The sequence below is a fragment of the Pelobates fuscus genome, chromosome 4 (genome assembly GCF_036172605.1).
Source record: "Pelobates fuscus isolate aPelFus1 chromosome 4, aPelFus1.pri, whole genome shotgun sequence".
NCBI lineage: Eukaryota > Metazoa > Chordata > Amphibia > Anura > Pelobatidae > Pelobates > Pelobates fuscus.
The window spans coordinates 2,605,856-2,625,070 of record NC_086320.1 but is presented as its reverse complement, the minus strand read 5'-3'; the positions used below and the strand labels follow the sequence as shown (position 1 = coordinate 2,625,070).

The 19,215-nt window shown below is 48.2% G+C and overlaps 1 protein-coding gene across 1 annotated transcript in view; it reads right to left on the bottom strand.

Annotated features, from left to right (window-relative positions):
- Nucleotides 1-19,215, bottom strand: part of WDR97 (WD repeat domain 97) — a 301,022-nt gene that overhangs the window by 124,082 nt on the left and 157,725 nt on the right. The window contains exons 7-14 of the mRNA XM_063450904.1: nt 15,060-15,296; nt 8,912-9,002; nt 5,960-6,092; nt 5,425-5,555; nt 5,298-5,349; nt 5,058-5,213; nt 1,328-1,483; nt 593-733 (exon numbers count right to left, since the gene is read on the bottom strand). Coding sequence (XP_063306974.1) covers nt 593-733; nt 1,328-1,483; nt 5,058-5,213; nt 5,298-5,349; nt 5,425-5,555; nt 5,960-6,092; nt 8,912-9,002; nt 15,060-15,296 — 1,097 coding nt within the window. The remainder of the gene's footprint in view (nt 1-592; nt 734-1,327; nt 1,484-5,057; nt 5,214-5,297; nt 5,350-5,424; nt 5,556-5,959; nt 6,093-8,911; nt 9,003-15,059; nt 15,297-19,215) is intronic.

The following is a 19,215-nucleotide window of genomic DNA, read 5'->3' as shown; positions in this document are numbered from 1 at the left end:
AGAGGATGAGGCTAAGTGTAGTAAGGGGAGAAGAGGATGAGGCTGAGTGTAGTAAGGGGAGAGGAGGATGCGGCTGAGTGTAGTAAGGGGAGAAGAGGACTGGGCTGAGTGTAGTAAGGGGAGAAGAGGATGAGGCTAAGTGTAGTAAGGGGAGAGAAGGATGAGGCTAAGTGTAGTAAGGGGAGAGGAGGATGCGGCTGAGTGTAGTAAGGGGAGAGGAGGACTGGGCTGCGTGTAGTAAGGGGAGAGGAGGACTGGGCTGAGTGTAGTAAGGGGAGAAGAGGATGAGGCTAAGTGTAGTAAGGGGAGAGGAGGACGGGGCTGAGTGTGGTAAGGGGAGAGGAGGATGGGGCTGAGTGTGGTAAGGGGAGAGGAGGACGGGACTGAGTGTAGTAAGGGGAGAGGAGGACGGGGCTGAGTGTAGTAAGGGGAGAGGAGGACGGGGCTGAGTGTAGTAAGGGGAGAGGAGGATGCGGCTGAGTCTAGTAAGGGGAGAGGAGGAGGAAGTTTTGCATTGGGGGAGGGGGTTTTATGCAGTTACAATTGTTGCAGTAAAGGTGTGTAACAGTGTGCAGAGTTGTGCATTACTTACAGATGTGACATCACCTTGAAATAATTCCAATCTCCTCCACAGTCTGCTCTCCACCTTCTGTTTCTTTTCCAGAAGTTCCATGGGAAGAAGCATTTGGAGCACAGCAGAATTTGGAAGTGACCTAAAAGCTTGGAAGGAGACCTGGAAGTAATATTCAATTAAAATCATTAACCTTTCTTTTCATGGGCCTCTGGCAAAAATCTCTAACGAGACAGAAAGGGGTATTTTTTTTATATACACCCCTATATATTAATAACCCTTAATAGGGAACACATGGGATGGGCGGCTGCATTGTAACAAGGCTGAGTGATACATAAAATGGATACAAATGCAGAAAGATAAGTCCTGCGCTCACTCCCATCACTGGGCGGCTGCAATGACTACAGTACACATCAGCCCCAATATAGTAAAAACCAAAGAAAAACAAGTTACCTGCGCTCTCTCCTTAATCCCTATGTATATTTAGACAAATGGAGGTCTTTTAGTTACTCCAATGGCCATGAGAGGATGAGAGGCTGAGGTGTACTGTAGTCATTGCTGCCGCCCAGTGATGGCAGTGAGCGCAGGACTTCTCTTTCTTTTCATGATAACATTTTCTATAAACGTCTCACTCCTTGAAACATTTTTGGTTTCAGCACAATTCCTCAGCCCTCATACAGTACCTCCTGTAAGCTCCTATATCTTCTTCCCCTATTATTTCTTTGACATTCATATATTCACCCCCCAGGCACTCACCGGCAGATTTCGAGGCGAGGTTTGAATGGATGGGCCGAGAGCAGAGTCTGAATAGAAGCCTTTATTTCCTGATAAAGGGATAAATGGGGACTCTTTGGGTTTTTGGATTGGTGGCATACGAAGGTCATCTGGGTCACAGGAACCAACTTCAGCTTTCTAGGAAAGAAGAGAATAACAGAACTGTGCTAGCTGTGCAAGACTGAGAGCAGAAGCCTACTTGTTTCTAAGATCCAGAAACAGGAAGTAATAGAGAACGATATAACAGGTATTACAGCTATATCTACTCTCTGTATCCTGAGAATTCCTTCTGTCATCTAGCTGTATCCACACTTCTCATTCTTCTATCAACTCGTATGCTCATCTCCATGACTATTCTAGACCTATGGTCCTCTCCAGCCATTCCATCCCCCCCCCCCACAGAGTTTTGCCCTGGGCTCCCTCTCTCATTACCCCCTCTAGTCATATCCTCAGGACCCCCCCCACTAGTCATATCCTCGGCTCCCCCCCTCTCTAGTCATATCCTCGGCTCCCCCCCCCTCTAGTCATATCCTCGCCCCCCCCCCCCCCTCTAGTCAGTCATACTGGTTTTTGGAGGGGCTCATTCGAACGAGGTCAGTGGTATGTGTAGCCAAATTCATGGAACTCAAATCGGCTACACATTTCAACGAACACCGCTGGCCCTTACCTTCTCCTACACCGAGTTTTCAGCCACAGAGACTAAGTCCCGTTCGAATGGGACTTGGTCATTTTTTCAGTGTGAAATTGACCGACCGCACAGCCCAAATCTATGGAACTGTTTTGGGAATGAAAATGTGCTTGCGGTCGGTCACAAAGGACTTCCAGCTAACTCTTAAACCCCTGGATGGAATTGGTTGAATTTTGGATATGTTTGTAAGTAAAGTGTGCTGAGTTCAAATATGTAATTTTGAAGATTGAATGTATAGTTTTAAAGATATAAAAATGCATAAAAATGTATGATTTTTTAGCTTGGAGATAATTGAGAAGATACAGTAAGAAACTCAATTATCTCCCAAGCAGAGGGGAGGGAATCTGTGGGTTGTAACCATTGTTTGATTGGTTAACGTCTAATTGGTTGTGGGTGTCTCCCTTGCAGGGGAGCACTGCATAAAAGCAGAGTACCTGCCATTAAACATCAGTTCTACTTCACCCTCAATCTAGAGTCCTGTCTCTTATTGCGGGTATTGCTATATCACTACAAGGGATTGCCATGCTCTGCATACTCCCTTGGATAATCACTTCTAAGCTATTTTAAGAGCTTGTTCCTGTCTTGGAGCTTGGTTGGGGTCTCGCCGTCTCCTACCCACCCTGGACCTACGACAAGGCTCCAGGTTCCAGTGGGTGAACCTCTCCTCCAAGAGAGTGAAGCAGGAACAAGCTCTTAAAAGAGCTTAGAAGTGATTATCCAAGGGAGCATGCAGAACATAGCAATCCCTTGTAGTGATATAGCAATTCCCCCAATAAGAGACAGGACTCTAGATTGAGGGTGAAGTAGAACTGATGTTTAATGGCAGGTACTCTGCTTTTATGCAGTGCTCCCCTGCAAGGGAGACGCCCACAGGCAATTAGACATTAACCAATCAGACAACGGTTACAACCCACAGATTCCCTCCCCTCTGCTTGGGAGATAATTGAGTTTCTTACTGTATCTACTCAATTATCTCCCAGCTAAAACTTATACTTTTTTATGCATTTTTATAACTTTAAAACTATACATTCAATCTTCATAAAAACCACATATTATTAATCATCATACTTGAAATATGAACATACTCAAAAATCATGCAAATCCTTCCATTAGTTCAAAAGTTAGTCAGAAGTCCTTTGTGACCGACCGCAGGCACATTTTCCTGCCCAAAACAGTTCCATAGATTTGGGCTGTGCGGTCAGTCAATTTCACACTGAGAAAATTACTAAGTCCCGTTCAAATCTTTGAACGGGACTTAGTCTCTGTGGCTGAAAACTCAGTGCAGGAGAAGGTAAGGGCCAGCGGTGTTCGTTGAAATGTGTAGCCGATTTCAGTTCCATGGATTTGGCTACACATACCGCTGACCTCGTTCGAATGAACAAAGATGGCCGCCGCCACGTGTTCGTTTGTCGAATGGCGGCCACTTCGACTACTTCGGCACTTCGGCTGTATCCCAAGTGCCAATTTAAAGTTGCAACACTGCTCCAAAGTAATTAAAAGGCCAGGAACAGCATTATAAAAATCCATTATGCCCAAATACAGTTCTTAAAGGGTCAGTAACAGTATAATATGAGTCCATAACTCAGTTCCTTAAAGGGCAATACATCCCAGGGCCATAGTCGCAGGGCAGGAGGCTGGCAAACAGGCCCCTCCAAAAAACAGTAGTGAGGTTACTTTCGCCACACCCCTCTCTAGTCATATCCTCAGGTCCCCCCCAGTGATATCCTCGGGTCCCCCCCCAGTGATATCCTCGGGTCCACCCCCCCCCCTCTAGTCATGTCCTCGGGTACCCCCCCTCTAGTCATATCCTCGGCTCCCCCCCTCTTGGCTCCCCCCTCTAGTCATGTCCTCGGGCCCCCCTCTCTCTAGTCTTGTCCTCGGGCCCCCCTCTCTCTAGTCTTGTCCTCGGGCCCCTCTCTCTCTAGTCTTGTCCTTGGGCCCCCCTCTCTCTAGTCTTGTCCTCGGGCTCCCCTCTCTATAGTCTTGCCCTCGGCTCCTCCTCTCTATAGTCTTGCCCTTGGCTCCCCCTCTCTATAGTCTTGCCCTCGGCTCCCCCTCTCTCTAGTCTTTCCCTCGGCCCCCTCTCTCTCTAGTCTTGTCCTCGGGCTCCCCCTCTCTCTAGTCTTGTCCTCGGCTCCCCCTCTCTCTAGTCTTGTCCTCGGCTCCCCCTCTCTCTAGTCTTGTCCTCATCTCCCCCTCTCTCTAGTCTTGTCCTTGGGCTCCCCCTCTCTCTAGTCTTGTCCTCGGGCTCCCCCTCTCTCTAGTCTTGTCCTGGGCTCCCCCTCTCTCTAGTCTTGTCCTGGACTCCCCCTCTCTCTAGTCTTGTCCTGGGCTCCCCCTCTCTCTAGTCTTGTCCTCGGGCTCCCCCTCTCTCTAGTCTTGTCCTCAGGCTCCCCCTCTCTCTAGTCTTGTCCTGGGCTCCCCCTCTCTCTAGGCTTGTCCTGGGCTCCCCCTCTCTCTAGGCTTGTCCTGGGCTCCCCCTCTCTCTAGTCTTGTCCTCGGGCTCCCCCTCTCTCTAGTCTTGTCCTGGGCTCCCCCTCTCTCTAGTCTTGCCCTCGGCTCCCCCTCTCTCTAGTCTTGTCCTCGGGCGCCCCCTCTCTCTAGTCTTGTCCTCGGGCTCCCCCTCTCTCTAGTCTTGTCCTGGGCTCCCCCTCTCTCTAATCTTGTCCTTGGGCTCCCTCTCTCTAGTCTTGTCCTCGGGCTCCCCCTCTCTCTAGTCTTGTCCTCGGGCTCCCCCTCTCTCTAGTCTTGTCCTCGGGCTCCCTCTCTCTAATCTTGTCCTTGGGCTCCCTCTCTCTAGTCTTGTCCTCGGGCTCCCCCTCTCTCTAGTCTTGTCCTCGGGCTCCCCCTCTCTCTAGTCTTGTCCTCGGGCTCCCCCTCTCTCTAGTCTTGTCCTCTGGCTCCCCCTCTCTCTAGTCTTGTCCTGGGCTCCCCCTCTCTTCTCTAGCCATATCTTTACTCTCTGATTTGTATCATACTATGCTCTCTCACAGCTTTTCCTAGCATCTCTGAGTGCACACTCACCTTTATGTCGGCTATGTCTCTATACAGCAGCTGAAGATATCTTTCCATGGCATCTCTCTTGTTTTTTTTGCTGATCTTTGTTTTCTTGGAGTGCTCCATTCTTCCTTCCAGTAGAAGTTGCAGCTCTTGATCTCTAGTGCAAAGCCGAGTATATTCCTAACAGGGGGGTGGGAGGGGGTGGGATTGTTATTTAAACACAAACTTCCCTGTCGCTTTTACAATTTTTACACAATCTTGTACCTCGCTTTTCTCTTTACTCTCCTGTAGGTTCCTTGGCACCTCCACTCCATGACTGAAAATGAAAAAATAAGGTTAGGTTAATCACAAAGAAGTGAACAGAGAACAGACTGTAGACGATTTTTGGTACCTGGACAGTCTGGAGTGTGTCTGAGCTAGTCGCCTCCGATCTTCCTCAGACATGGCCAGCAGAGCAGAACTCAGAATAGGTATTGGAGGATCAACAGGGAGTGATGACGACTCGAGAAACATTGCCTGGAGCTGAAAGAGAAGACAAACATACAGTATGTGCGGTGGGATTTTATCACCTTGAATTCAGTAAATATATTAACAAATAACTTTTATAATTTATTAAATATTTGACCAGCATGGATACATTGAGATTCCTCTCGTTTTAAAGTATGTCCTGGGAAATAAACTATTATAACCAACAATGACAGCCTGTTTAACAATATCACAGACACAGAGATAATTATGTAGTAGGACAGCTCGGCTTCCTCAGTCAGTATATCCCATGAGCCCAAGGAATGACGCTTCGCTCCAGCGAGAGAGTGTGAGGGAGTGGCACACAGACATGTTCTATAGTCCAGGGGTGCCAACATACATAGAGTCACAGAGCTGAGAATATTAATACGAAGATACGCTGTTGATGTGTTGAACGGTACCTTGAGTTGATACGACATAGGCAGCAATCTGGAGAGGTTGATTCGATACACATTAGTGCGCACTCCTAACAGAAGTTCTGCTCCCCCTTTGCTGAAAGCTAAGCTCTGAGGGGCGTCATTCAGACACAATGTCCTGAAGAGGAGATAGAAAAAGAAAACTCAGCCACCCGTTCCAGAGGTTCAGTGACCTCATTCAGCACACCTCTTGGCTGATTTAGAAATGAAATAAAACCCAAATCCCAATTACCCATGTACATTTAAATAACATTTAATAATAACTAACTGGAGGTTTTTAGAATCACTCTAATAGCCTTTAAATAGTAAGCTCACCTGCCAAGTCAAGCCTCCAGTTACTTAAATATGCATAGGGATTTGGGATAGGGCACAAGTAACTTTGTTCTTTGGTTTTTATTGTAAGTATTGGGGCTGACGTGTACTTTAGTCATTGCTGCTGCCCAGGAGTAGTGGGAGTTTAAATGCAGGGCTTAGTTTTGTATGTTGATATATAAATCAAACAGGACACGGACAGGGCAAATGGGGACGCATGGTTACCATTTCCAGGAGCTCCTAGTTTGAGAAAGGAATGAAATACTCTGCTGTGAATTGGGGCTGCGCAGTTAGATACCGTGATTGGAAACTGTTTAAAAACTGTTTAAATACCGTGCTGTGATTGGACACCGTGTTTAAATACCGTTCTGTGATTGGACACCGTGTTTAAATACCGTGCTGTGATTGGACACCGTGTTTAAATACCGTGCTGTGATTGGACACCGTGTTTAAATACCGTTCTGTGATTGGACACTGTGTGTTTAAATACCGTGCTGTGATTGGACACCGTGTTTAAATACCGTGCTGTGATTGGAAATTGTGTTTAAATACTGTCCTGTGATTGGACACCGTGTTTAAATACTGTGCTGTGATTGGACACGGTGTGTTTAAATACCGTGCTGTGATTGGACACTGCGCAGTGGGATATCGTGCTGTGATTGGACACAGTGTTTAAATACCGTGCTGTGATTGGACACCGTGTTTAAATACCGCGCTGTGATTGAACACCGTGTTTAAATACCGTGCTGTGATTGGACACCGTGTTTAAATACCGTGCTGTGATTGGACACAGTGTTTAAATACCGTGCTGTGATTGGACACCGTGTTTAAATACAGTGCTGTGATTGGACACCGTGTTTAAATACCGTGCTGTGATTGGACACAGTGTTTAAATACCGTGCTGTGATTGGACACCGTGTTTAAATACCGTGCTGTGATTGGACACCGTGTTTAAATACCGTGCTGTGATTGGACACCGTGTTTAAATACCGTGCTGTGATTGGACACCGTGTTTAAATACCGTGCTGTGATTGGACACAGTGTTTAAATACCGTGCTGTGATTGGACACCGTGTTTAAATACCGTGCTGTGATTGGACACCGTGTTTAAATACCGTGCTGTGATTGGACACCGTGTTTAAATACCATGCTGTGATTGGACACCGTGTTTAAATACCGTGCTGTGATTGGACACAGTGTTTAAATACCGTGCTGTGATTGGACACCGTGTTTAAATACCGTGCTGTGATTGGACACCGTGTTTAAATACCGTGCTGTGATTGGACACCGTGTTTAAATACCGTGCTGTGATTGGACACAGTGTTTAAATACCGTGCTGTGATTGGACACCGTGTTTAAATACCGTGCTGTGATTGGACACCGTGTTTAAATACCGTGCTGTGATTGGACACCGTGTTTAAATACCGTGCTGTGATTGGACACTGTGTTTAAATACTGTGCTGTGATTGGACACGGTGTGTTTAAATACCGTGCTGTGATTGGACACCATGTTTAAATACTGTGCTGTGTTTGGACACCATGTTTAAATACCGTGCTGTGATTGGACACCGTGTTTAAATACCGTGCTGTGATTGGACACCGTGTTTAAATACCGTGCTGTGATTGGACACCGTGTTTAAATACCGTGCTGTGATTGGACACCGTGTTTAAATACCGTGCTGTGATTGGACACTGTGTTTAAATACCGTGCTGTGATTGGAAATTGTGTTTAAATACCGTGCTGTGATTGGACACCGTGTTTAAATACTGTGCTGTGATTGGACACTGCGCAGTAGGATATCGTGCTATGATTGGACACCGCGCAGTAGGATATCGTGCTATGATTGGACACCGCGCAGTAGGACACCGTGCTATGATTGGACACTGCGCAGTAGGATATCGTGCTATTATTGGACACTGCGCAGTAGGATATCGTGTTGTGATTGGACACTGCGCAGTAGGATATCGTGCTGTGATTGGACACTGCGCAGTAGGATATCGTGCTGTGATTGGACGATGCGCAGTAGGATACCGTGCTGTGATTGGACACTGCGCAGTAGGATACTGTGCTATGATTGGACACCGCGCAGTAGGATATCGTGCTATGATTGGACACCGCGCAGTAGGATATCGTGCTGTGATTGGACACTGCGCAGTAGGATATCGTGCTGTGATTGGACACTGCGCAGTAGGATATCGTGCTGTGATTGGACACTGCGCAGTAGGATATCGTGCTATGATTGGACACTGCGCAGTAGGATAGCGTGCTATGATTGGACACTGCGCAGTAGGATAGCGTGCTATGATTGGACACTGCGCAGTAGGATAGCGTGCTATGATTGGACACTGCGCAGTAGGACACCGTGCTGTGGTTGGACACTGCGCAGTAGGATATCGTGCTGTGATTGGACACTGCGCAGTAGGATATCGTGCTGTGATTGGACACCGCGCAGTAGGATATCGTGCTATGATTGGACACCGCGCAGTAGGATAGCATGCTATGATTGGACACTGCGCAGTAGGATATCGTGCTATGATTGGACACTGCGCAGTAGGATATCGTGCTATGATTGGACACTGCGCAGTAGGATATCGTGCTATGACTGATTACCAGAAGACAGCAAACCTGAGCAGCTGATTATGCTGATTCCAAATGCGAACCTTTCTGTCTCTTCCAGATGTGGCCACCAACCCAAGTTCTGGGCAGGAACAGAGACCTGCAGAAAGAAAGGCAAATATGATGAAACGACCATAGCTTCCTGCAGATCTATAAACTCGGCACATAACTGGAGGGAAACATAGAATGTGACGGCAGATAAGAACCATTCAGCCCATCTAGTCTGCCCAATTTTCTAAATCCTTTCATTAGTCCCTGGCCTTATCTTATAGTTAGGATAGCCTTATGCCTATCCCATGCATGCTTAAACTCCTTTACTGTGTTAACATCTACCACTTCAGCTGGAAGGCTATTCCATGCATCCACTACCCTCTCAGTAAAGTAATACTTCCTGATATTATTTTTAAACCTTTGTCCCTCTAATTTAAGACTATGTCCTCTTGTTGTGGTAGTTTTTCTTCTTTTAAATATAGTCTCCTCCTTTACTGTGTTGATTCCCTTTATGTATTTAAATGTTTCTATCATATCCCCCTGTCTCGTCTTTCCTCCAAGTTATACATGTTAAGATCCTTTAACCTTTCCTGGTAAGTTTTATCCTGCAATCCATGAACCAGTTTAGCAGCCCTTCTCTGAACTCTGATGAAGAATTTAAAATAAAACAAAAAACTTACTTTTCAAATTTTTTTCCCACTTCCTACATACCTCTTTGTAGCAGCACCCAAGATAATTTCTCCAACCCTTATATAACTCCTAAAAGCAGCACCCCCTATAAATGTTTTACACCTGAGTTGGCCTATGCTTGATAACATACAATCGATACCTTATTAACAAACACCTACTAATTTAAATCAAATGCCTTACCAATTACCAACAGGAAATCAAACCTTGTGCAATCAGAATATTTTTCTTAGAGATAACGCTTACCTGTAACAGTACAAAAGAATCAAATCACTCTCCAGAATAAAAAACGAGAACAAGCTCTTAACCCCTCCAGTATAAGTGGTAGTATATTTTAAAACATAACTTTTATTGTTGTAATCGATAAAGAGAGTATATAGAGACAATATATTGTTTTGGCACTAGTTGGAGACAAAGCTAAACTGGTGTGTGTGTTGGAGGGAGGAGTGCTGTGTGGGGGGGATGGAGGGGGGATCTTTATGCCACCCTCCCTTCTTCTTACCTTTGGTGAAGGAGGGGGACACACAGCCATCCCTGGTGGTCCGGTGGTGGTATGTATCTGCTGCAGCTCTCCTGTCCTCCCGCGCTATGCTGTGTGGAGCGTTGCCATGGGAACGCGCGGCAACGCTCCACAAAGCCTGCTCGCGGAGGAAAGGAGAGCTGCTTCCCAGATCCCTCCCCCTGCCACCAGGTGCTGCCGTTTTGGGCAGGCAGATGCCTACTCTGCATTGCTGCCGACCGGCGCAAGCAGCTCCCTCTCCCGGCGGCCTATGGCCGCCTGCCCACAGAGAAGGCTCGGCGTGCCACCTGTGGCACGTGTGCCATAGGTTCGCCATCACTGTTCTACTGCCTCCCCTCTCCTTCCTTTTATCCACTATCCAGAATATCTCAGAGTACACACTTTGAAGGCTTTCCTAAATAACAGGCAAGTTCTATGTGGAGTTAGGGTTGCCACCTGACTGTTATTTTACCGGCAAAGCCAGTATTTGGGGATACTCGGGGAGAGTGGGGGAGATACTCGGGGAGAGTGGGGAGAGATACTCGGCGAGAGAGGGGACTCAGGGAGAGTGGGGAGAGATACTCGGGGAGAGTGGGGAGAGATACCCGGGGAGAGAGGGGACTCTGGGGGAGTGGGGAGAGATACTCGGGGAGAGTGGGGAGAGATACTCGGGGAGAGTGGGGAGAGATACCCGGGGAGAGAGGGGACTCTGGGGGAGTGGGGAGAGATACTCGGGGAGAGTGGGGAGAGATACTCGGCGAGAGAGGGGACTCAGGGAGAGTGGGGAGAGATACTCGGGTAGAGTGGGGAGAGATACCCGGGGAGAGAGGGGACTCTGGGGGAGTGGGGAGAGATACTCGGGGAGAGTGGGGACTCGGGGAGAGATACTCTGGGACAGTGGGGGAGATAGTGAGAGTGGGGAGAGATACTCAGGGAGAGAGGGGAGAGATAGGGAGAGTGGGGAGAGATACTCAGGGAGAGAGGGGACTCAGGGAGAGTGGGGAGAGATACTCGGGGAGAGTGGGGAGAGATACTCGGGGAGAGAGGGGACTCAGGGAGAGTGGGGAGAGATACCTGGAGAGAGGGGAGAGATACCTGGAGAGAGGGGAGAGATACTCAGGGAGAGAGGGGACTCAGGGAGAGTGGGGAGAGATACTCAGGGAGAGATACTCGGGGAGAGTGGGGAGAGATACCTGGAGAGAGGGGAGAGATACTCAGGGAGAGAGGGGACTCAGGGAGAGTGGGGAGAGATACTCGGGGAGAGATACTCGGGGAGAGTGGGGAGAGATACTCGGGGAGAGTGGGGAGAGATACTCGGGGAGAGAGGGGACTCAGGGAGAGTGGGGAGAGATACCTGGAGAGAGGGGAGAGATACCTGGAGAGAGGGGAGAGATACTCAGGGAGAGAGGGGACTCAGGGAGAGTGGGGAGAGATACTCAGGGAGAGATACTCGGGGAGAGTGGGGAGAGATACCTGGAGAGAGGGGAGAGATACCTGGAGAGAGGGGAGAGATACTCAGGGAGAGAGGGGACTCAGGGAGAGTGGGGAGAGATACTCGGGGAGAGATACTCGGGGAGAGTGGGGAGAGATACTCGGTGAGAGAGGGGACTCAGGGAGAGTGGGGAGAGATACCTGGAGAGAGGGGAGAGATACTCAGGGAGAGAGGGGACTCAGGGAGAGTGGGGAGAGATACTCAGGGAGAGATACTCGGGGAGAGTGGGGAGAGATACTCGGGGAGAGTGGGGAGAGATACTCAGGGAGAGAGGGGAGAGATAGGGAGAGTGGGGAGAGATACTCGGGGAGAGATAGGGAGAGTGGGGAGAGATACCCGGGGAGAGAGGGGACTCTGGGGGACTGGGGAGAGATACTCGGGGAGAGTGGGGACTCGGGGAGAGTGGGGAGAGATACTCGGGGAGAGTCGGGGAGATAGTGAGTGTGGGGAGAGATACTCAGTGAGAGTGGGGAGAGATACTCAGGGAGAGAGGGGAGAGATAGAGAGAGTGGGGAGAGATACTCAGGGAGAGAGGGGACTCAGGGAGAGTGGGGAGAGATACTCGGGGAGATACACTCGGGGAGAGATACTCGGGGAGAGTGGGGACAGATACTCGGGGAGAGTGGGGAGAGATACTCAGGGAGAGAGGGGAGAGATAGGGAGAGTGGGGAGAGATACTCAGGGAGAGAGGGGAGAGATAGGGAGAGTGGGGAGAGATACTCGGGGAGAGATAGGGAGAGTGGGGAGAGATACTCAGGGAGAGAGGGGACTCAGGGAGAGTGGGGAGAGATACTCAGGGAGAGAGGGGACTCAGGGAGAGTGGGGACAGATACTCGGGGAGAGTGGGGAGAGATACTCAGGGAGAGAGGGGAGAGATAGGGAGAGTGGGGAGAGATACTCGGGGAGAGATAGGGAGAGTGGGGAGAGATACTCAGGGAGAGAGGGGACTCAGGGAGAGTGGGGAGAGATACTCAGGGAGAGAGGGGACTCAGGGAGAGTGGGGAGAGATACTCGGGGAGAGTTGGGGAGAGATACTCAGGGAGAGAGGGGAGAGATAGGGAGAGTGGGGAGAGATACTCAGGGAGAGAGGGGACTCAGGGAGAGTGGGGAGAGATACTCAGGGAGAGAGGGGACTCAGGGAGAGTGGGGAGAGATACTCAGGGAGAGAGGGGACTCAGGGAGAGTGGGGACAGATACTCGGGGAGAGTGGGGAGAGATACTCAGGGAGAGAGGGGAGAGATAGGGAGAGTGGGGAGAGATACTCAGGGAGAGAGGGGAGAGATAGGAGAGTGGGGAGAGATACTCGGGGAGAGATAGGGAGAGTGGGGAGAGATACTCAGGGAGAGAGGGGACTCAGGGAGAGTGGGGAGAGATACTCAGGGAGAGAGGGGACTCAGGGAGAGTGGGGAGAGATACTCGGGGAGAGTTGGGGAGAGATACTCAGGGAGAGAGGGGAGAGATAGGGAGAGTGGGGAGAGATACTCAGGGAGAGAGGGGACTCAGGGAGAGTGGGGAGAGATACTCGGGGAGAGTGGGAACAGATACTCGGGGAGAGTGGGGAGAGATACATACTTGCAGAGCCTCTCAGATTGATATTTAGCTCCGCCCCCTTCCTCCTGCCTCCTCTCCTCACTCACACTCAGTTAGGAGTGCTGCTCTGAGTGTGCTGTGGCTGCCTCCTGCCTTTCCAGCACCGACCTGGCTATCAGGCAGAGCAGCTTTTCCAGCTCTGCAGTGTTCACCCCTGCCCCCCTCCATAGGACACAGAGATACAACTTGTAAATAGCCAGGTCTCTGCAGGGAAAGCAGACCTGCCAGTATTGAAGATGGGAGCAATTAAGGACATAGAAATAAATGTTTGTTGTATATTTATATTTATTTCTTAATTGTATGCCTGAGTCTGTGTATGTCAGCGTCTGTATGTCAGTGTCTGTATGTCTCTGTATGACTGTGTTTGTCAGTGTGTGTATGTCAGTGTCTGTATGACTGTATCTGAATGTCTGTGCCTGTATGTCTCTGTATTTGTCAGTGTCTGTATGTCTCTGTATGACTGTGTTTGTCAGTGTGTGTATGACTGTATCTGAATGTCTGTGCCTGTATGTCTCTGTATCACTGTGTATGTCAGTGTTTGTATGTCTCTGTATGACTGTGCTTGTCAGTGTGTGTATGTCAGTGTCTGTATGACTGTATCTGAATGTATGTGCCTGTATGTCTCTGTATTTGTCAGTGTCTGTATGTCTCTGTATGACTGTGCTTGTCAGTGTCTGTATGACTGTATCTGAATGTCTGTGCCTGTATGTCTCTATATGACTGTGTTTGTCAGTGTCTGTATGTCTCTGTATGACTGTGTTTGTCAGTGTCTGTATGTCTCTGTATGACTGTGTTTGTCAGTGTCTGTATGACTGTATCTGAATGTCTGTGCCTGTATGAATGTGTTTGTCAGTCTCTGTATGTCTATGTATGACTGTATCTGAATGTCTGTGCCTGTTTAACTCTGTATGTCTGTGTCTGTATATCACTGTATGTCGGTATGTAACTTTCCTCTTCCAAATGTTAAGCAACATCCTGTGACGTCGTGTCCAGTGACATCACACATACACAATGAATTATGCAAATTAGCACGGCCGGTATTCCCTCCCTCCCCCCCCCCCAAAAAAAAAGGTGGCAACCCTATGTGGAGTACACAGCTAAGAAATATTGATTTGGAGGTAACCATGTAACAGCAGAGAATGATTGTACATAGAGGCAGACAGCAGAGAATGAGGTCACATGGAGGCAGACAGCAGAGAATGATGTCACATGGAGGCAGACAGCAGAGAATGAGGTCACATGGAGGCAGACAGCAGAGAATGAGGTCACATGGAGGCAGACAGCAGAGAATGATGTCACGTGGAGGCAGACAGCAGAGAATGATTGCACATGGTGCAGACAACAGAGAGTGACTGTAAATGGTGCAGACAGCAAAGGGCGATTGTACATGGGGGCAAACAGCAGAACGGGGTTGTATATGGAGACAGACAGCAGAGGGTGATTGTATATTGGGGCAGACAGCTGAGCGTGCTTGTACATGGAGCAGACAGCAGAGGGCGATTGTACTTGGTGGTAGATAGCAGAAGGTGATCTTACATGGAGGCAGACAGCAGAGAATGATTGTACATGGAGGCAGAGAGCAGAGGGTGACTGTACATGGGGGCAGACAGCAGAGGGTGAGTGTACATGGGGGCAGACAGCAAAGGGTGATTGCGCATTGGGCAGACAGCAGAGGGTAATTGCGCATGGGGCAGACAGCAGAAGGTGTATGCACATGGGGCAAAAAGCAGGGGGCAATTGCACATGGGGCTGACAGCAGGGGGCGATTGCACATGGGGCAGACAGCAGAGGGTGATTGCACAAGAGGTATCTGAGTAGTAGAGATTTTAGAATGAACCCTTAATTGTTATTTTTGGACATGTTACTTGTAATAATGAATTCTGATAAATCATTCTAACCTGTGACTTTGTCCTGATGGTCATCACCCGGCAAGTGGTCTTCTCGAGTCTGAGTCTCTAGATTGTACTGTATGAGGCTGTAGGTGGCTGTGGATGGATCATTGAATGCCACAAACAGCAGAGATTTCAGGATGGCCATGTTCGCCACTGGCTGTGAGCAGGAAAGACTTAGGAAGAGACTAAAACATTCCTCAACGTACGGAAAGAATTTCCACACTTTTACCGTCCGATCGGAGCCTGAGCGAGAACAAGAGACAATGAGGCCTCACAGACTTATCTAGGATCCATTGAGAGAGGTTAAGTAGCTTGTTCTCTCTAGAAGTTTGTTCTTAGCAGTCCAGTATTGAAAGAGGTCTTTTACTATGTCTGCTTAATGTAGTGATTATGGTCATTTGTGTATTTTGTTAGAAATTGTAGAGTATACTAATGCAGTGTACCTATACGTAAACTTAATTTTAGTAATGACAAGGCTCCAGGTTCCAGTGAGGGAACCTCTCCTCCAAGAGAGTGAAGCAGGAACAAGCTCTTAAAAGAGCTTAGTAGTGATTAGCCAAGGGAGCATGCAGAGCATGGCAATCCCTTGTAGTGATATAGCAATTCCCCCAATAAGAGACAGGACTCTGGATTGAGGGTGAAGAAGAACTCTGTTTACTTGGCACCAAAGGGCCTTCTTTTATGCAGGTTTAACACATACAGGACCGCCCACAGGGTTTTATAGAACAACCAATAAACACGTAGTATACAGTACAAACACTGTCATACATCTCCTCCCCTTAGCCTGAGAGGTAATCCAATTATCCGTACAGTTTAAAACATACTTTTTACCCAACTTTCATAACTCTAAAACCATACATCCAATATTAATAACAGTTACATATTATTAATCAGCACATTCCAAATACAAACATACCCAAAAATCATTTGAATCCGTTCAGCCATTCGGGAGATACATATAAGTCACTTTTGACCGACCGCAAGCACATTTTCCTTGCCCAAAACAGTTCCATAGATTTGGGCTGTGCGGTCGGTCAATTTCACACTGAAAAAATGACTAAGTCCCATTCGAACGTGCGTTCGAATCTTCGAACGGGACTTAGTCTCTGTGGCTGAAAACTCAGTGTAGGAGAAGGTAAGGGTCAGCGGCGTTCGTTGAAATGTGTAGCCGATTTTAGTTCCATGGATTTGGCTACACATACCGCTGACCTCGTTCGAATGAACAAAGATGGCCACGTGTTCATTTGTCGAATGGTGGCCACTTCGACTACTTCGGCTGTATCCAAAGTGCCAATTTGAAGTTGCAACACTGCTCCAAAGTAATTAAAGGGCCAGAAACAGCATTATAAAAATCCATTATTCAGTCAGTAATAGTATAATAAAAGTTCATAAGCCCCAACTCAGTTCCTTAAAGGGCAATACATCCCAGGGGCCATAGTCACATGGCAGGAGGCTGGCAAATAGGCCCCTCCAAAAACCAGTGGCGAGGTCACTTTCGCCACATTCGGAATTTCGGAACTTCTCTTGCAGCTGCTTGGTAGATAGCTCCCTAATTCCCACGGTATTAGGGAGCTATCTACTAAAAGGCTGAAAGACCTAAATTGGTCTTTCAGCCAAATTTACTAATACTAAGTAAAGATTACTTAGTATTAGTAAATTATGCCCCTACTCGCTATACCGCGAGTAGGGGCATGTCTAGTAAACAGTGAGCAGCCTGTGGCTCACTGTTAAAAAAACAAACAAACCAAAAAAAAACCTGTTGCCCCCCCCCCCCCGGGCCCCACCCCTGAGCAGCAGGTGGGGGCCCTAAAGTAAAATAATGGGGGGGGGACCTATTGTCCTGGCCCCCACCCCTGAGCGGTGGGTGGGGGCCCTAAATACTAATTAGGGGGGACCTAATGTGGGGGAGGGGGGGTTATTTTTTTTTTATTTAGGGCCCCCACCTGACCACTGGGTGGGGGCCAGGGGGGAGGACATTAGGTGTCCCCCCTTCTAATTAGTATTTAGGGGGGTCAGGACATTAGGTGGGGGCCCTAAATACCCCCAATTAGTATTTAGTGCCCCCACCCACCGTTCAGGGGTGGGGGCCGGGGGGGCAATAGGTCCCCCCTACAGGTTAGGAGGGGGAGGGGGGAAGTTTAAAAAAAAATTTCAGTGAGCAGGCTGCTCACTGTTTAATAGACATGCCCCTACTCATGGTATAGCAAGTAGGGGCATAATTTACTAATACTAAGTAATCTTTACTTAGTATTAGTAAATTTGGCTGAAAGACCAATTTAGGTCTTTCAGCCTTTTAGTAGATAGCTCCCTAATACCGTGGGAATGCTTACAGCTGAATCCTGGCTACGTTTGTATACTTTTTATTTAAAATTGTATACAGTGTAATATTCTTCTTCGCTGGGTAAGTATATTAGTACTTAGGCAAAACTGTGCTTCGGCACTTCGGAAATTCGTTAATTTCGGAACTTCGGGACCTCAGTAATTCGGCTATTGGACATTCAGAAGTACCCGAATGTCCGAATTGCCCAAAATTCGTACGAATACATATTCGTCCCGAAACGAATTGCACATGTCTAGTGTTCGCACAGGAACAACCGAACAGAGACCAGCCAGGACACCTATTTCCCTGGAACTGTTTTGGGCTAGTGCCTCGTGTCCATCTGGTAAAAACTTTACCCCGTTGGCATTCCAGTTTCACCGAAACAATCTGAGTGATATTTGAATATGTTATACATTTAGTTCAGGGCTATCCGGGGATATAACATTTGTGGGGTTCCTAGTTATGGTGGGGACACTCTTGGGGTACTGTATATTTTATTGTATTTTCTGTACCTGAGAGATAATTGAATAATAGTTTTTTCTCAAGCAATTATTTCTCAGGCACAGAGGATCTTGGGATTGAAACCCCTTGTAGCGGAGCCCTAGTCCTAGCAAGGGCTCTCCTCCGCTAGTTTCTCCAACATACACTCAGGAACAAGTAGAATACTCCAATGGACAGCCAAGCACGGTAAAATGATCCAGGAATCTCCCACCTTCTTCTCAGCAACTGGACGACACTCAGCTCTGGAGGTATAACTCGTTTTAATGGAGCCACACATGGCCCCCATGCAAGGGGTTTACAATTACACATTCCAGGGGCATTCCCCACTGGACCAGAGAGTAGACTGAGACAAAATACACAACATAATTACATTAACTCTCAGGTCCAGGACATGTACAATAAGAATCACCCCAAAACATAGAGTTCCCCACAAGATACCCCCTTAAGTCCTCAGATAGCCTGGATCCGAGTGCCCAACGCCACCGCGGTATAGTTTAGACAGACCGCACACGAGGCGCCTGCCCAAAAAGGTTCCATGAAATCAGGCTGTGTGGTCAGTCTCTTTTTCGGGAGTATCAAATAGACGAAAACCAATGAAAAACTGTTTGTGCGTACATTCGTTCTTTGTCTCTTGTTCGGGAGTTTGCTCCCCTGAACGCCACGCTGTTCGTCTAAATCCCCACGAACATAACCGAGTGTTCATACACTCCACGACCAAACACCGCTGTCTCTGTTCGTGGCTAAAGATGGCCGCCGCCACGTGTTCACACATACGAACAGCGGCCACCCAGCCGACCGCTTAGCATGTTCGTTTTGTTGCGGTTTGTGGAGGTGTGAACAGGGGTTACTGGGGTTAACGAGCGGCACACTCCACATTTGTGTTGTCTGGTGTTCGGTAATTTGTTCGGTTGTCGAACAAGATAGTGTTAGCATGCGAGGTGAATGGTATTTCCCGAACAGCCAGGCGAATCTGTCCCACACATGGACTAAAAGCACAAAACATAGAAGGCAGCTTAATGCAGGAATAAGGGTGAAGTCCCAAGGCTCATTCCACTACACCCCTGTTTCATTGTATTGGAGACCCCATGTAGGGGTCAGTGCATGAAAAGCCATGTGTGGCAAAAATAAAATCATTTGACTCCCATAACTATGTTTTGTCTAGTTACTGGGGGAATGGATGTCTGCGTATTTTAATGAATGTGGCTGAAGGAAGGAATTAGCAGAGGTAACCAGTCTGGTTACCCATGGTCCTCTACATCTAGTGGCAGCAGTAGAATAGTACTTCCCAGCCGAACGGAACCAAACCGGCAGCAGAGAGACGGGTCCCAGTGGGTATGACCC